At 42.0% G+C, this 18,925-nt stretch overlaps 1 protein-coding gene across 1 annotated transcript in view; it reads left to right on the forward strand.

Annotated features, from left to right (window-relative positions):
- Nucleotides 1-2,249: 2,249 nt before the first annotated feature.
- The window catches only part of LOC112077696 (runt-related transcription factor 1-like), a gene marked incomplete at its 3' end in the record, with an annotated part of 27,318 nt that continues 10,642 nt past the window's right edge, over nt 2,250-18,925 (forward strand). Inside the window, 4 exon segments of the mRNA XM_024144172.2 lie at nt 2,250-2,788; nt 6,570-6,623; nt 6,625-6,638; nt 6,640-6,722. Coding sequence (XP_023999940.1) covers nt 2,510-2,788; nt 6,570-6,623; nt 6,625-6,638; nt 6,640-6,722 — 430 coding nt within the window.

Genomic DNA, 18,925 nt, shown 5'->3' on the forward strand with positions numbered 1-18,925 from the left:
TCTGTTCATAGGAGTACAACATGATGAAGACTCTCTGGTCATAAGAGTACACACATGAGGAAAGACTCTCTTGGTCCATTAGGAGTAACAACATGAATGAAGACTACTCTGGTCATCAGGAGTAACAACATGATGAAGACTCCTCTGGTCATAGGAGTACAAACATTGGAATGAAGACTGCCTCTGGTCATAGGAGTAACAACATGATAAGACTCCTCTGGTTCATAGGAGTAACAACATGATGAAGACTCTCTGGTCATAGAGTAACAACATGATGAAGACTCCTCTGGTCATAGGAGTAACACCATGAGGAAGACTCTCTGGTCATAGGAGTAACAACATGATGAAGACTCCTCTGTCATAGGAGTACAACATGAGAAGACTCCTCTGGTCATAGGAGTAACAACATGATGAGACTCCTCTGGCATAGGAGTAACAACATGATGAAGACTCCTCTGTTCATAGGAGTAACAACATGATGAAGACTCCTCTGGTCCATAGGAGTAACACCATGGAAGACTCCTCTGGTCATAGGAAGTAACAACATGATGAAGACTACTCTGGTTCATAGAGTAACAACATGATGAAGAGCTCCTCTGGTCATAGAGATACACTGATGGAAGACTCCTCTGTCATAGGAGTAACCAACATGATGAAGACTCCTCTGGTCATAGGAGTACACAACATGATGAAGATCCTCTGTGTCATAGGAGTAAAACCATGAATTGGTGCATGAGGAAGACCCTCTGGTCATAGGGTACACATGAATTGGTGGAGTAACAACATGATGAAGACTCCTCTGGTCATAGGAGTAACACGTTGCATTACAGGTAGTATAGACACTGACCACGTCCGCTGGCCACGTCCCTCCCACCCTCCCTTAGACTGACCATCAGATCCAGTGAGTCGGGTGAATGGCAGCCTCATGCTGCATTTAGGGACATCCTGCTGGGAGGGAAGCAAAAAACGTCATACCTGTCGGTTTAGCGGGACAGGAAAGTAAGAAACACCGTTAAGGGCAAAAGAAAGCCAGCAGGACTGTATGCGTTGCTATGGGCATTTCAGTAAACAAACAGTGCAAATCAACATCTGGTAGAAAACAACGCCGCAAAAGTTGAAATATTTGAACTCTAGCTGCAAGTCCCGTCTACCGTGGCGTCTGACTGCATTCACAACCAGGCTCAACGGCATTTTCGGCCGCGCTCACATTGAAAACAATGACATCCGGTTTGCCATCTACCTCGTACCATCTAAACCCAGCATCACTGCTGCTCTTCCTCCCTCTCATCAGACTGCTGCTCTTCCTCCCTCTCATCAGACTGCTGCTCTTCCTCCCTCTCATCAGACTGCTGCTCTTCCTCCCTCTCAACAGACTGACCATCAGATGCAGGCCACCAGTCCAGTAAAAAAAATAATTTAAAAAAGCGATGTATTATGCTCACTCAGCTGTGCCTCACAATACGTGCATTTATTTAACTAGGCAAGTCATTTAAACACACATTCTTATTTACACTGACGGCCTACCCCGGCCAAACCGGACGACGCTGGGACAGTTGTGCGCAGCCGTATGGGACTCCCAATGACGGCCGGTTGTGATACAGCTAGAAATCGAACCAGTGTCTGTAGTGATACCTCTAGCACTGAGATGCATTGTCTTAGACCTCTACGCCACTCGGGAGCCCTAATAGCGTGTGATCATATACCAACATTTTTTAAAACATATTTTCAAAATGTTCTGAAAATAACAACATCGGCAGTGCAATTCAACTATAGCCAATATGCAGTGGTAATGTATTAGGCATATAGCTTATTTCACAAACTTCCTTTCTAATAGGTTAATGTTGCATAAGTTTGTGTTTTTATGTCGTGTTTTAAAAAAACATCTGACCTGTAGATCTTGGCTTGCTTTTGGACTCGGAATAGGTCGGTGACCACTGGTGTAGATAATTGTTCAAAGCAGTTTTCTCAACCTTTATTCTCGTGCCATTGAATGGGTTCTGCAGTGAAGCAACTGAAGTCTTGGCCTGACTTTTACAGAAAGAAATACTTTTAATGTAGAAAACATCTGGGCAGATTATTGTTGCAGTTTTGTTTATTTTTGTAATGATAGATTGCTTGAATTTTAATCAGGCTTATATAATTTCACACGAAGAATTCGGTCTGGGGTTTTGACACGGACACTGACATGAACATTTCCTAAGACGTTGTCACCAGAAATCCCCCTTGCGCGTTCAGTCAGACGTGGTTTTCCAGCTGCAGACGGTTTTATGTTGAGGTTCGGAGGCGCCCTCCTATCCAACCAAGTCTGTAGTGGAGAGAAGTTTAGCAACTCAGCGCGCTGAGAGAAGCGAGTCCCATTTTCCGTTGGCAGGAGAGCTGAAGCTCACTAGCCGTGCCGAACAGAGCCGAGCAAACACGGAGGAGACAGGAGAGCAGAGGAGAACTGGCCCTGGTGCTCTTGACTTTTTCCGGTGCCCGCTGGCTGTCTGCTAACCCATAGTCTGTTGTGATGCGCATTCCCGTAGATCCCAGCGCCACGCGGAGGTTTAGCCCGCCGTCCAGTAGCCTCCAGCCGGTCCCGGGCAAGATGAACGAGCTCAACACGCCGTCCGGGACCGGCCAGCAGGACAGCACGGTGCCAAGGCTGCGCCTGCAGGAGAACCGCAGCATGGCAGAGATCATAGCGGACCACCCGGCGGAACTGGTCCGGACTGACAGCCCCAACTTCCTCTGCTCGGTGTTACCGTCTCACTGGCGCTGCAACAAGACGCTCCCCGTCGCCTTTAAAGTAAATAACACTCTCTTATACTACCGTATACTTTTGTATTGAATAGAAATGTAACACCTTCTTTAGACAACTGAATTCGTTCTATTGAATATTGAGAGAAAAGATCTGACTGAAGTCCTCTTGGCGTTTGGGTAAYAATACATGTTTTTATAAAATATTATTGCACTGACCTTAAATGCGCTTTACAAAATTATGAGCTTGAATTTCCGTTTCTGCAAGAATCTTTGTGTTTAGCAGGTCTGCACAATTTTTGCCGTTGTAGTATTTCAGCAAATTAGAATTAAGCGACATGAAGACGTACCGCGCGTCTTTCAGGATATAATTAATAAAGCATTATTGTTTAAAGTTTATAATTGGGAGCAGCGAGGCGCAGAACGGAGACATGTTGGAGGTGTTTCATTAACATGTTGGAAACCTTAGTTCATATGACACATCTCTGAATGGGAGACAGACTGACAGGCAGGCTGGTGGAGGGGACGTTGGAAACATGCTGTTGTGTCTCTCACCGCCATTAGATATTATTTCCCCCATTGTACTTATTGAAATAATTATATTGCTCTCTATTTAAATTAACTTAGAAAATTGGGGACATTTTACAAAAGTTCTATTACATTTTTGACACTTAATTGTAATTTAATTCGACAACATAATTAAGTGAAATGCATGCAGCTTCCATAATATTACCAGTAGCCTCCAGTAAATAAACCATAAAATAAGCGCGTTTGATAGAAGACATGCACCTATAGGTTTTCCCTCGCAATTCTAAAACGTCTTCGATTGGTTGGAAAGTTATATAAATGAATAACGGATGTTGATTTCGTAGGCCTACTGCACCACAGACATGACAGGGAGCACCCGTTTTATTACCTTCCATTAAAACTATTTATAGATGATTTTTGATGTGTAAAACAAATATTTTTGTTTTGCTTTTATGTTTATATTTTTCCTTTTGATATATTGTTGTTGGCAACGCCGTCAAAGGCCGATATCAGCTACAGCTGAACACTGTACAATAACGGCGTTTCAATATAATACTAATATAATTTAAACTGATAGAAGATTAATCTAACCTATATATATTAACTATGTATATTAACTATGTATATTAACTATGTATATTAAATATGTATATTACATATGTATTTTAAATATGTATTTTAAATATATATTTTAAATATGTATATTACGTGTTATTACAGAGATCAACGGCCCTGTCATACTACCCAGTCATGGGGTGTTTATTATAAACATTTGTAGTGTTGGAACTATACTTTTTAATTTGACCACTTGTCGTGTTATTACACGGCGTTGTTGGCTGTAGTTCCACGGCTGTAATGCAACGTGTTTAACCTGTAGTCATGGTGCTAAATCAGATAATACATCTGTCCTCCCTATCCGGGGACTAAACACTAGAGAGGAATGACTCTCCCTCTACAGAATGGATTCACTTACATGTCTGTGTTTTTAAGAGATTTTCATTTTTTTCACAGTAAAATAAGATAATTTTTTTGGGATTCATATTTCTAGAACTGAATCTCAGGAATATTTTGTTCGTGAGAAGAATCTCAGCCGCACCAACTTTTTACCAAGTACCAAGTGGAAATATATACATAACACATGACCTTATGGAAATATATAACACATTGAAATATATAACACATGGGCTCATGGAAATATATAACACATATCTACACATACTCTTCCTGGGGTTTATTATAGATCCCCATTAGTTCCTATTAAGGCAGCAGCTACTCTTCCTGGGGGTTTATTATGGATCCCCATTAGTTCCTGCCAAGGCAGCAGCTACTCTTCCTGGGGTTTATTATGAGATACCCATTAGTCCTGTCAAGGCAGCAGCTACTCTTCCTGGGGTTTATTATGGATCCCCATTCGTTCCTGTCAAGGCAGCAGCTACTCTTCCTGGGGTTTATTATGGATCCCCATTCTTCCTTTCAGGCAGCAGCTACTCTTCCTGGGTTTATTATATCCCCATTTCCTGTGCAGGCAGCAGCTACTCTCCTGGGGTTTATTATGGACCCATTGTTCCTGTCAAGGCAGACTACTCTTCCTGGGTTTATTATGGATCCCCATTAGTTCCGTCAAGGCAGCAGCTACTCTTCCTGGGTTTTTATGGTCCCAATTAGTCTGCCAAGGCAGCAGCTACTCTCCTGGGTTATTATGGATCCCCATAGTTCCTGCCAAGGCAGCAGCTACTCTTCCTGGGGTCATTATGGTCCCCAATTAGTTCCTCCAAGCAGCAGCTACTCTCCTGGGGTTATTATGGATCCCCATTAGTTCCTGCCAAGGCAGCAGCTACTCTTCTGGGTTATTATGGATCCCCAATTGCCTGCCAAGGCAGCAGCTACTCTTCTGGGGTTTATTATGATCCCCATATTCCTGCCAAGCAGCAGCTACACTTCCTGGGGTTTATTATGGATCCCCATAGTTCCTGCCAAGGCAGCAGCTACTCTTCCTGGGGGTTTATATGGATCCCCATTTTCCTGCCAAGGCAGCAGCTACTCTTCCTGGGTTTTTATGGATCCCCATTAGTTCCTGCCAAGCACGCTACCTTCCTGGGGGTTATATGGATCCCCATTAGTTCCTGCCAAGCAGCAGCTACTCTTCCTGGGGTTATTATGGATCCCCATTATTCCTGCCAATCGCAAGCAGCTACTCTTCCTGGGGTTTATTATGGATCCCCATTAGTTCCTGCCAAGGCAGCAGCTACTCTTCCTGGGGTTTATTATGGATCCCCATTAGTTTAAGGCGGTTACACATTTTAATAACATTACCATACATTGTAGCATAGTGAACGCAACCCTCTGCCTGTCAGTTTATTAAGGTTGGCCATAAAACAGGAATGCTTGCAACCCAATGGTTGCATGTCCAAATCTCATTATTGACAACTTTACCATTTTATCAACTTAGCAACTGCTTACTACTTTTAATCTACTTTTAAACTACTTAGCATATTAGCTAACCCTTCCACTTCCTCTAACCCTAACCTTAACCKTTTTAGCTAAGTACTCATCTTAACCCTAACCCCTAGAGCTACAGTTAGCCAGTTAGCTAATGTTAGTGTTAGCCACCTAGCCACCTAGCTAGCATTAGCCACCTAGCTCGCTATCTAGCGTTAGCCACCTAGCTAGCGTTATCCACCTAGCTAGCTAGCGTTAGCCACAACAAATTGTAATTTGTAACATATCATACGAATTAATGATGAATGATGGACATCCACACATACCGGTAGGTAGCCTAGTGGTTAGAGCATTTGGACTAGTAAGCGAAAGGTTGCTAGATTGAATCACCGAGATGACAAGGAAACAATCTGTCGTTCTGCCCCTGAACAAGGCAGTTAACCCACTGTTCCTAGGCTGTCATTGAAAAMAACGAATGTGTTCTTAACTGACTTGCCTAGTTAAATAAAGGTAAAATAAATAGCATATGAAATGTAACACATCCAACTGAATGGGGTGTCTTGGATTTACATACAGAATGATAGGAAATGCATTGAGAAGAAATTAATTCCAGGTCCTGAAACAGTTATGTATGTATGGTTCACCCATTTAATAGTGTCAGGAATGATCAAATGGCTGAGCTGGTTTGAATAGGGTTGAACAATACAGGGAAATCTGCAAGGAATTTCACAAAATTAGGTCTGAAGTTGATTTGAGTCCGTTCTCCTCCTCCTCTCTCCTCCTCACTCTCTTCATCAATCCTTTCTTCCTCCTCCTCCTCCTCCTCCTCCTCCTCCTCCTCCTCCTCCTCCTCTCCTTCCCAGGTTGTGGCATTGGGAGAGGTGACTGATGGGACGGTCGTCACGGTGATGGCAGGAAAACGATGAGAACTACCGCGACGCGGAACGCATCTGGGGTGCTGAAGAACCAGGTGGCTCGCTTCAATGACCTACGCTTCGTAGGCCGCAGCGGACGTGGTCAGTGTCTATAATACCTAGATCAGTATCTATATCTCTATATCTATGTTATTTTGGCCTGACCTTTGTAGAATGCAGACCGTTTCAAACTGAATTTGAAATTGGGTTTTAATCTGTGTTGGATAATGGTGACATTATTTATGATCTGTGTTGGATCATGATGACATTTTTTCTGATCTGTGTCGGATCATGGTGACAGTATTTCTGATCTGTGTTGGATAATGGTGACATTATTTCTGATCTGTGTTGGATCATGGTGACAGTATTTCCATGGCTCTGCTAGTATGTCCATGCCTCTGGTCCCCTCTGGGCGCAGGTATAGGGCACCCCTCAGCAGGAAAAACAGAACTAGACATCATTTGTGCCAGGTGTGATATCCCTCCTAAATAGCTCGGGCGAATGTTCCTATCGACTCCGTAAGGCCAGCAGGCTAGTCTTTAAAAAAAAGGTTTTATTTCTTTCTTTCTTTCTTTTTTTATTTATTTTATTTATTGGCATGTAACTTTTCTGAAAGTTGTATTGTCAATTTGTTTTGTATTTAAACACCACTTTAAAGGTGTACATGACACAGCAACAACATTTCCCGATGGGGACAATAAGGTCAGTCAGTAGCCTTAACCTCAAGGTGCTGGACCTGGTGAATCACAGTGCACTTGGGGGTCATAACTAATGCAAGACCATTCACCCATCACTGCGAACCATACAGCATGGTGAAGTGGCCCTCCTTCCTTCCAGAACACACTGGTACATATTTGTGTACAAGGCAGTGCTTGAACTCCTTCGTACATAACGTATCTTTCCTACTCACTAACAACATCACAATCCTACAGCCTCCGCTCAGTCAGTGGTCTTATTCACAGTTCCTAGGGCGATGACTGAAATGGGGAATCAATCCTTCTCTTACAATGCTCCTTGGTCTTGGAACAAACTACAAAAGACTTTCAAACCTGAGGAGAAGGTGTCTCTGTCTGAGTTTAAAACTTTGATAGAAGACAATATAATTGAACATTGTGATTGTTTTTAATGTTTTGTATTGAAGTATTGTGTTCTTGTGTTATGTGTACACACTGACTGCTTCCTGCTGACGTCTTGACACGTCCGCCTCCAGAAAAAGGTTTCTAACGTCACAGTTTCTAACCGTACACCGTACTGACCTCTTGACGGGTCTTTTTCTAGTTAAATACCTGAACTCAGTGTCTATATTTCTGTATCTAATACCTCTATATTATAAAAGAGGTCAGTGTCTATATATCTATACCTCTATATTATTAAAGAGGTCAGTTTCTATATCTCTATATCTATACCTCTATATTAGCAAAGAGGTTAGTGTCTATATCTCTATATCTATGCCTCTAAATTATTAAATAGGTTGTTGTCTATATCTCCATATTTATACCTCTATATTAGTAAAGAGGTCAGTGATTATGTCTCTATATCTATACCTCTATATTAGTAAAGAGGGCAGTGTCTATGTCTCTATATCTATGCCTCTGTTGTATTAAAGATGTCAGTTTCTATATATATATATATCTATACCTCTATATTAGTAAAGAGGTCAGTGTCTATATCGCTATATCTATACCTCTATATAATTAAGGGGGTCAGTGTCTATGTATCTATATCTATACCTCTATAATAGCAAAGAGGTCAGTGTCTATATCGCTATATCTATACCTCTATATTAGTAAGGGGGTCAGTGTCTATGTATCTATATCTATACCTCTATATTAGTAAAGATGCCAGTGTCTATGTCTCTATATCTATACCTCTATATTATTAAAGAGATTATTGTCTATATCTCTATATATCTACCTCTACATTATTAAAGAGGTTATTGTCTATATCTCTAATATCTACCTCTATATTATTAAAGGGGTTATTTACATCTCTTATCTATTACCTCTACATTAGTAAAGAGGTCAGTGTCTATGTCTCTATATCTATACCCTACATATTAAATGGGTTATTGTCTATATCTCTATATATCTACCTCTATATTATTAAAGAGGCTATTGTCTATATCTCTATATATCTACCTCTACATTAGTAAAGAGGTTATTGTCTATATCTCTATATCTATACCTCTACATTATTAAAGAGGCTATTGTCTATATCTCTATATCTATACCTCTATATTATTAAAGGGTTTATTGTCTACATCTCTATATATCTACCTCTACATTATTAAAGAGGTTATTGTCTATATCTCTATATATCTACRTCTATATTATTAAAGACGTCAGTGTCTATATCTCTATATCTATACCTCTATATTATTAAAGAGGTTATTGTCTATATCTCTATATCTATACCTTTATATTATTAAAGAMGTTATTGTCTATATCCAGGGGTGAAAGTACATTTCTTCCCGGAATAGCAAAGGCACATGTTAGCAAGCATGTGAACCGAAAAATTTACATTCTGGACGTTCTGGCGCCCCAGGCGAGACAAAAAATTGCCACACCCCTCCTTTCCCTGCTAAACTAGAACAGTGTATGTACAGCAGGGATCCGCTATAGGTTTGGCCTTGGGCCAATTCTTTCCTCAGCTAATAGTCGGCAGAAAAGAACACAATAGCAGCCCATTCATATGCTATGCTACAAATGAAACAGCWTGTTTAACACACCTGGTTAGTAGGTTATATAATCCGTTTAATAGGGAGGTTAATGTCTATACCATATCCTCATATTTTCAACCAGATTACAAAAATAAAATAATATATAAAATCACCACTGTCTCTGTTAAATTAGTTTGTGATATTTATTTGTGCATTGATTGTGGAAAAACAAATTACAATCAAGAGAAAATGTTGCTCTGAAAAAATCTGCAAAGAAAAATGTATAATAAAAGTAGCCGTTTCAGGTTAGACAGAGAAATAGGCCTTCTACCCTTCTCCAATGTCAAACCACGGTGTCTTGTCTGCAACCAAATGGTGGCTGTTTGCAAATAAATATTACACATCCTTATTTAATCTAAGCGTGGCACTTTCTAAAGTGACCTTTGCACCCAGACGAGAGACTCGACCCACGTAATTAATAGGGACAGAATAGCAAAGGCACATTTTTGTCTCCTCGAAGGCCGCAGCTCAGCTTCAGCAGGTCACGGAGAGGAATCAACATATCCTCATATGCATCAGTCACGTCTTATAGGGGCATTTTAAAGATTTTAAAGATTGTTATTTATCTGGATAATTTTTATATATTTATTTCAAAATATAAAGCTAACAATGGGTATCCTTTTTGCCCTTTTTTTTTTTACAAAAGGTAAGGCATACCCTTACTCAATTTGAGCCCTGGTGTTATTCAAATCCACCAAGTCCTTCCTGGACACGGAGGTATTTAAGGAGTGAATGGTGACGGTATTGGAGGATTGGACTATACTGATAAATCTATGGATAGAATGATTGCTTCTGTCAAAAATCGTATTTTTTGTTTTATATAAGGAAGAAATAGGATCCAACAATGCCCTCTTGTTGTAGTGAAGGCAAATTAAAAAAGAAGACAATTGTTGAAATGAATTACTTTCAGCACCATTTGCTGTCCACGTCTGTGTGATTAAGCCACAGTCGCTCCCAAGATGATGCCCGCTTTGCCTTTATAGTTGATTTCCTCCCGCACTCTCTCTCCTCATTAATACGTTAATGATTTAAAAGTCTGTCTCATGACATTGTAATACATTTGGTCTCCAGTTTATGGGCTACAGACAAACGTAATCTAGTACTTATTTCTCTACCGTAGGCTACATAACGTCTGTTAAATTAATTTTATGCTGCGTTTGTGGAGCGCCGCAGTGCTGTGTCTCTCCAGCAGCACCCGGGAGAGGCGGCACTGGGCGTTTGACAACGCGTCCGTGCTCTCCAGCAAGCCACCTGTCGAGGCGACACTTGGGCGTTCTGACAAGCTGCGTCTCTCCACGCAGCAGCACCCTCTGGTGAGTCGCCAGCTGGGCGTTTGACAAGCTGCGTCTCTCCAGCAGCACCCATGGTGAGGCGCACTGGGCGTTGACAAGCTTGCGTCTCTCCAGCAGCACCCTTGGTGAGGCGCACTGGGCGTTTGACCAAGCTGCGTCTCTCCAGCAGCAGCCTTGGTTGAAGGCTCGCTGAGGCCGTGCGACAAGGTGTGTCTCCCTCCGAGCAGCCCCTGGAGAGGGGCCGCTGGGCAGACAGTGGAAAAGGCGTGGTCTTGCCACGCAAGCACCCTGTGAAGGTCGCTCGGCTGGGACAAGCTGCGTCTCTCATCCACGACACCCTGTGAGGCTCCTGGGCGCGTAGGACAAGCTGCGTCTCATCCAGCAGCACCCCTGGAGCAGGGCACGTGGGGTATTGACAAGCTGCGTCTCTTCCAGCAGCACCCTGGAGAGCGCGCTGGGCGTTTGACAAGCTGCTCTCCAGCAGTCACCCTGGAGAGGCTCGCTGGGATGGACAAGCTGCATATTATTACCATCCCCTGCGTGAACCACTGGGTGAGAGAAGTATCATGTTGTGGGTCAGGAATAATGTGAGGTGTTTTTTTTCTTGAAGGTGCATCTTGTCGTTTAAGCTCAGAAAAGATTTCTCCCTGGTCAAACTTCACTCTTATGTGGCTGCCTAATCCTTGCCTAATGGGCGGCCGGCCCTGGCGGCATAGTCATATCATTAAATTTACAATCGCCTATTAATTCAATGCATCTCTGTGGCCTAGTTCATTACGTTCGTCCTGTGGTGCCGCGTTCGTCGCGCTCGCTGCGCGGTTCATGGCAATATCAGTCTCCCGTTTATATTCGCTTCAGTCCTGACGTCTCATCCACCTCGTCATTCTCTTCTCTCTTTCTCCTTCCTTTTTGTTTCACCTTTTTCTCATTCCATTGAACTCATTGTCATGCCTCTCCACATTCATTGTTCTTCTCATCTGAACGCTCTATTCTTCGCTGATTGTGCTCATCCTCATGGTTTCTCATCGTCATCTTTGTTCCCCCTTTGCTTTCAGTCTTTTCAGTTTGCTTCATCCTCACCCTTCCCTCATTGATCCTCTCCCTATGTCTCATTGTTCGTAATTCTTTGTCACATCTTCATTGAAATCATTGAACTTCCCTTCTTCCTCTTTTTCTTCTTCGCTCTTTTCTTCTTTTTCCTGTGTTTCACTTGAATTCTCCCCTCCTATGTTTCCCCTTCCCTGGCTTCCTTCCCTCATCTTGCCTCCTTATCATTATCCCTTCTCTCCCTTCACTTCAATCTCATCCCATTGAACTTATAAAATGTGTTACCTTTTAATGTGGCATAAACACAACTAGTCGTATGTTTTCATCTGATTGTCAAAGCCTTCACTCGGCGTACCAGCCATTTCCTCCACTTGCAACAGCCTCCAAACATGGTGAAATGGGGAAGAGTCGAAACAGCACCAACGGTTATACATTGTGTTTGTTCAGGGCAAGTAATGCCTCCACAGCTGTTCTCACTCGTCTCTGTTTCAGACACTTCATCTTCTGTTTCAGACACCTGTTTCGTCTTCTGTTTCAGACCCTCGTCTCGTTTCAGACACTCGTCTCTGTTTCAGACACTCGTCTCTGTTTCAGACACTCATCTCTGTTTGACACTCATCTCTGTTTCAGCACACTCGATCTCTGTTTCAGGCACTCGTCTCTGTTTCAGACACTCATCTCTGTTTCAGACACTCATCTCTGTTTCAGACACTCGTCTCTGTTTTGACACTCATCTCTGTTTCAGACACTCGTCTCGTTTCAGACACTCGTCTCTGTTACACTCATCTCTGTTTCAGACACTCCTCGTTTGACACTCATCTGTTTCAGACACTCATCTCTGTTTCAGCACTCGTCTCTGTTTCAGACACTCATCCTGGTTTCAGACACTCGTCTCTGTTTCAGACACTCGTCTCTGTTTCAGACACTCTCTCTGTTTCAGACACTCATCCTCTGTTTGACACTCATCTCTGATTCAGACACTCATCTCGTGTTTTCAGACACTCATCTCTGTTTGACACTCATCTCTGTTTGCACATCTCTGTTTCAGCACTCAATCTCTGTTTGACACTCGTCTCTGTTTCAGACACTCGTCTCTGTTTCAGACACTCGTCTCTGTTTAGACACTCATCTCTGTTTCAGACACTCATCTCTGTTTCAGACACTCATCTCTGTTTGACACTCGTCTCTGTTTCAGACACTCGTCTCTGTTTCAGACACTCGTCTCTGTTTGACACTCATCTCTGTTTCAGACACTCGTCTCTGTTTCAGACACTCGTCTCTGTTTCAGACACTCGTCTCTGTTTCAGACACTCATCTCTGTTTCAGACACTCATCTCTGTTTCAGACACTCATCTCTGTTTCAGACACTCGTCTCTGTTTGACACTCATCTCTGTTTCAGACACTCGTCTCTGTTTCAGACACTCGTCTCTGTGTTGTCAGACACTCATCTCTGTTTTCAGACACTCATCCTGTTTCAGACACTCGTCTCTGTTTCAGACACTCGTCTCTGTTTCAGACAACTCGTCTCTGTTTCAGACACTCATCTCTGTTTCAGACACTCATCTCTGTGACACTCATCTCTGTTCATGACACTCATCCTCTGTTTGACACTCATCTCTGTTTCAGACACTCGTCTCTGTTTCAGACACTCGTCTCTGTTTCAGACACTCGTCTCTGTTTTTCAGACACTCGTCTCTTTTTTCAGACACTCATCTCTGTTTGACACTCATCTCTGCCTTGTCAAATGTCAGGTTCTTGTCAAACCACATCCCATTTTGGGCGTATGCTATACCACCCGTTTCAAGTCCATTGACTTATTTTTCATGCTTCTGACATGCGTAATGATTCATTAGTGTGTAATGATTTCATAGTGTGGTAAATGCATTCATAGTGGTGTAATGATTTCGTATGTTAATGATCATAGTTTGGTGTAATGATTCATAGTGCGTTAATGATTCATAGTGGTTAGTAATTATCACAGTGGTTGTAATTGACTTCTAGTGTTTAATGATTCATAGTAGACAATAATATTCATGTGGCTGTATGATTCGAGTCGCGTGTAATGATTCATAGTGTTGTAATGATTCATAGTGGGTAATGATTCATAGTGGTGTAATGATTCACAGGGTGTGTAATGATTCGTAGTAGGTGTAATGATTCATAGTGACATTAATTATTCATAGTGGTGTAAGATTCGTAGTGGTTAATGATTCATATTCTTGTAATGATTCATAAGTGGTATAATGTCACATTGGTTGTAATGTGATCATATTGGTTAAATGATTCATAGTGCCTGTAATGCATTCACAGGTGGTGTATTGATTTCATATGTTGGTTAATGATCATATTGCTGTAATGATTCATATTGTATAATGAATTGCACAGTAGTTGTAATGATTCATAGTGTTTGTAATGATTTCATATTGGTTGTATGGATTCATATGTGTTAAATGATTCATTAGGTGCTGTAATGATTCGTAGGGTGTAATGATTCATATTGCTGTAATGATTCATTAGTGGTTATAATGATTCACATTTGTGTAATTATTCATTAGTGGTGTATAGTTCACAGTGGTGTAATGTTTCACAGTGTGTATTTCCGACAGTTTCCTGGACCTTTTATTTTAATTATGTGATATATGTTCATGTTTGACAGGTTGTGATAGGCTCATGTTTGACAGGTACCGGGTACACCAGGTGCCTCCAAGACAGTACAAAAATTGTAAAATGTCTATATATTCATATGTATCAATTCTATCTATATTTGATTATCATTGATGTGAATTGATAACTAATATTTTGCTTTTTAGGATTACTGAAATATTTTAATATTAGTCATCAGTAATAATCCTGGAATAAACCAGTGAGAATGGTATTAGCTACATTTAGAGGACATAAAGAGGCAACCAGRCCATTTAATCTAACATATACCCAAATAATACATTATTGCATGAAATTACTTTAGAAAGGGGAACAAGACAGGGATGTCCTCTCTCCCCCTCCTGTTTGCACTGGCAATTGAACTGCTTGCAACAAGAATTAGWCAGGACCCAAACGTAACAGGTGTCAGTATTGGTAAACATGAATATAAACTAAACTTATTTGCAGATGATATCTTGATATACCRGACCAATATTGAAATRTRAATGCCCCRTRTGCTAAAAATATTTAGGGAATAGTCAAAAATCTCAGGATATATAATTAACGTGGGATTWWWWWWWTWTWTWWMGSRAWWYGYAAAAYYAAAAACAATAACCAGATACAAGGTAAGACCRTAACCCCTGATCAGATAAAATGCTATTTCACTCTAAATAAATGAACAACGGACTGTCAGCARGCATATAGGGAAGGACAATGGACGGTGTCCTTRAATGGAAGTGTAAGGACCGACGCTGGAGTAGACAAGCAGGTACAGGGAGTCAAACATTTCATCTGAACAGACATTGGGAACAAGACAGGACCAACGTAGGCACACGGGTATACAAGGACATACGACAATCAGTGCTGAAGCGGGGATCAGAGTGGGGGAACAGACAGATATAAGGGAGGTAATGACAGAGGTGATTGAGTCCAACAATATACACGTCAGCTACTACAGCAGTTGAAATCACTGAAACACAACAAAGAGCTGGGGGACCCATAATGGGTTCATGCTAGTTAGCTAGTAGCTAGGTTTCTGCTAGTTAGCTAGTAGCTAGGTTTATTGCTAGTTAGCTAGTAGCTAGGTTTCTTGCTAGTTAGCTAGTAGCTAGGTTTCTTGCTAGTTAGCTAGTAGCTTAGGTTTCATTGCTAGTTAGCTAGTAGCTAGGTTTCATGCTAGTTAGCTAGTAGTTAGGTTTCTGCTAGTTAGCTAAGCTTTTCCATCATCCACACCATGCTAGAAACCATATGATGGGCCAGTCCTTTTCTCATGGGCACGGGCTCTTAGATAACAGTAAGCTGCTACCTTCTTTTTTTAATCATCTACAGCAACGTAACAATGACAAAACTCTTTGGCCACTTTAAACTTACTGAGCCGAATCACATCGCCATCACACTGGAAGCCGCCCCACTGTGGACTTCGAGCCTACTTGGCAATGTGGGCAAAAATAACGTTTTTTAGCATCAGCTTCTATGTTGAATTCCACTCTCCATCTGTAGCCCTCATAATCGTTGTATACAAAGTACGACCTGTAAAATTTAAATATTCTGTTCCTATTTCACATATGTACAAGTGTGATACACGTGTGCTTTGCAAATGTGTTTTATTTCCTGTCCCAAATCCCCCATGAGACCCTCCGTAGAGTTGGGGTCTCGGCCAGGGTCAAACCATTATCAACCCGTGACCCTTAGGCATATTAGGAGGAAGTGCCTTGGCTCCAAGGGCACATCAAAGATTTTCACCTTTCAGATGAATGCCATGGGGGTTTCCCCCTGACACAATCTGTACCCAGGTAGTTAGGACTTTCTTCCATGTTCCCATCTAGTTTGCACCAAACATGCACGTGCTGCAACCTCCAGGCCGTTCCTCTGCCGGTGACGCCAATGTATTGTGGGTACATTGAGTTTATGATAATGTCAGTCAATTACAGAAATATAATTTGATATTTTACAAAAAACAAAAGTATAAATATTGGTTGGGGGTAGTATTAAACCTTCCCTTTAAGGGCTTTCCTTAAAGTTGTCAAAAACAAACAACGCAAAAACAAAAATAACAACAACAGCAACAACATCAACAACAACAGGAACAGCAACAACAAGCAACAACTGCAGTAACACAACAGCAAACAGAAAAAATAACAAACAAGCAACAACAGCAAACATCACAATAACAAACAACAGCACAACGGCAAACAACAACATCAACAAAGCAACAGAGCAAAGACAACAGCAACAGCAGCAACCAGCAGCAACAGCAGCAACACTCAACAACAAACCAGCAACAACAACATCAACAACAACAATACACATCACAACAGCAAAACAGCAACAAACAGCAGGCAACAGCAACCAACAACAGCAACAAACAGCAGCAAACTACCACAACAGCAACAACAACAACAACAACAACAAACAGCTACAAGCAGCAACAGCAAACAACAACAACACAACAACAACAACATCAACAAAACAACAGCTACAACAACAACAACAACAACAACAAAGCAACAACAACAACAGCACAACAACAACACAACAACAACAACAACAGCAACAACAACACATCATACAACAACAACAGTACAACAACAACAACAACAACAACAACAGCAACAACAGCAACAACAACAACATCAACAACACCAACAGCGTACAAGCAACAACAACAACAACAACAGCAACAACAACACAGCAACCAACAACAACAGCAACAGCAACAACAAACAACAACAACAAAGCATACAACAACAAACAGCTACAACAACAACAGCTACACAGCAACAACAGCTACAAACAACAACAACCGCAACAACAACACACAGCAAACAGGTTGAGGCCAATCATATGGCATAAATCAAATCATCACTGATAACCATAAATTGATCAGGTTGAGCCTCGGTTCAGTTGCAAGAGAGGATCTCATCTGGGTAGTAACCTCTACACACACACACACACGCGGCGCGCACACAGCACGCACGCACGCAGCACGCACGCACGCACGCACGCAACACACACACACACGTGAGGCTGAGGATACTAGTGCTGAACGATTAGTGCTTTTTGAGGTCGGATTTTGTTTCAGTTCATTTAAAAAAAACAATCACAGTTTGTTCGGTTTTGATCATTGTTTTGACGTTAAATGCACTGTGCATTATGTGGTCTGAACGCTGTAACAACACAGAATAAACAAATGAAATAAAAGTCCCTGAGGGCAGTGACTGGTCCATTACTGCTGACCACTAACCATCAGTTATGCCCTTTACTTTATAAAGTATTAGTTTTATTTGTGTCTTCATTATTTCATCCAAGTCATCATCTCTTCTCTATAGAGCTGCTGTTGACAAAATCACTATTTTAGTAGTTCGTCAAAGCCCGGTGGGCGCACGGTCTAAGGCAACTGCATCTCAGTCTACAGTGCCTGGTTTGAATCCGGCTGTATCACACTCGGCCGTGATTGGGAGTCCCATGGGGCGGCGCACAATTGGCCCAGCGTCGTCCGGGTTTGGCCGGTTAGAGGCGTCATTGTAAATAAGATTTTTTTTAACTGACTTGCCTAGTTTAAATACAGAAAGCATACTTTTACGATACCAACTATTATTATTTATTTCATGTATTTTCTGGAAGTTAATTACTATGTTTTCTGCGCTAAACTATGTAGAATATTGGCCTGTTGGAAATTACAACTCCTTACTAGATTGTACAGTTCAGGATTGGTCGATTTATCTCTAGACAAACAATGTGCAATATGCACTTTGAGCTCATATAAAATCAAAAAAATGGAATTCAAATAATTGAACCGACGTTGGTCAACTGTTCAAAAATGGAAAACTACTGATTTTACTCTAAGTCAGTAGGAGGATGTAATGAGGTGTGATCACACAGATTCACATGGTACTCCAGTTTGCTCAGTCCTCCAGTTTGCTCATGCTGAATATAGCTTCCAAAATCTCCCTCAGTTGCTGTTTCACGAGAGATACCAGACTTGTCTCTTCTGTCCGTTGCTGTTTCACGAGAGATACCAGACTTGTCTCTTCTGTCAGTTGCTGTTCACGAGAGGAATACCTGACTTGTCCTCTTCTGTCTCAGTTGCTGAGTTTCACGAGAGATACCAGAGTTGTCTCATTTCTGTCAGTTGCTGTTTTACGAGAGATTACCAGACTTGTCCTCTTTGTCAGTTGCTGTTTCCGAGGACTTAGTAACACCCTGCGCATGTACCCCTGCTGGGAGCACGGGGGTCCCCAATGGCCCTCGGTGCGATCTGTCAACCAGGTCGGACAGTCTTCTGTGCGCACCCAACCACGTGCGTCCGCCAGGTGCAGGGATCGGCTCACCTGAACTGGCACTAGGGTCAGCGGCGATGTCGGCAACCACCCGAACCATCTGAAACACAGATCAAGGAGTCTAACGCGCAACGAAGTTCAGAGGGTTTTTCTCCGAACACACGCCGCAATGAAAGTGGAGGGCAGGCGTGTGCTGGCTGAGGTGGGTCCCGGGCCTGCAGCAACCACCGGCTCGTCTTCGTCCGCTCTGATCGGGGAGGTGGACGCGTGAGTGTAGTGCGATAGGACCCGAAAGATGGTGAACTATGCCTGGGCAGGGCGAAGGA

The sequence above is a fragment of the Salvelinus sp. IW2-2015 genome, unplaced genomic scaffold (assembly GCF_002910315.2).
Source record: "Salvelinus sp. IW2-2015 unplaced genomic scaffold, ASM291031v2 Un_scaffold4834, whole genome shotgun sequence".
Taxonomy (NCBI): Eukaryota; Metazoa; Chordata; class Actinopteri; order Salmoniformes; family Salmonidae; genus Salvelinus; species Salvelinus sp. IW2-2015.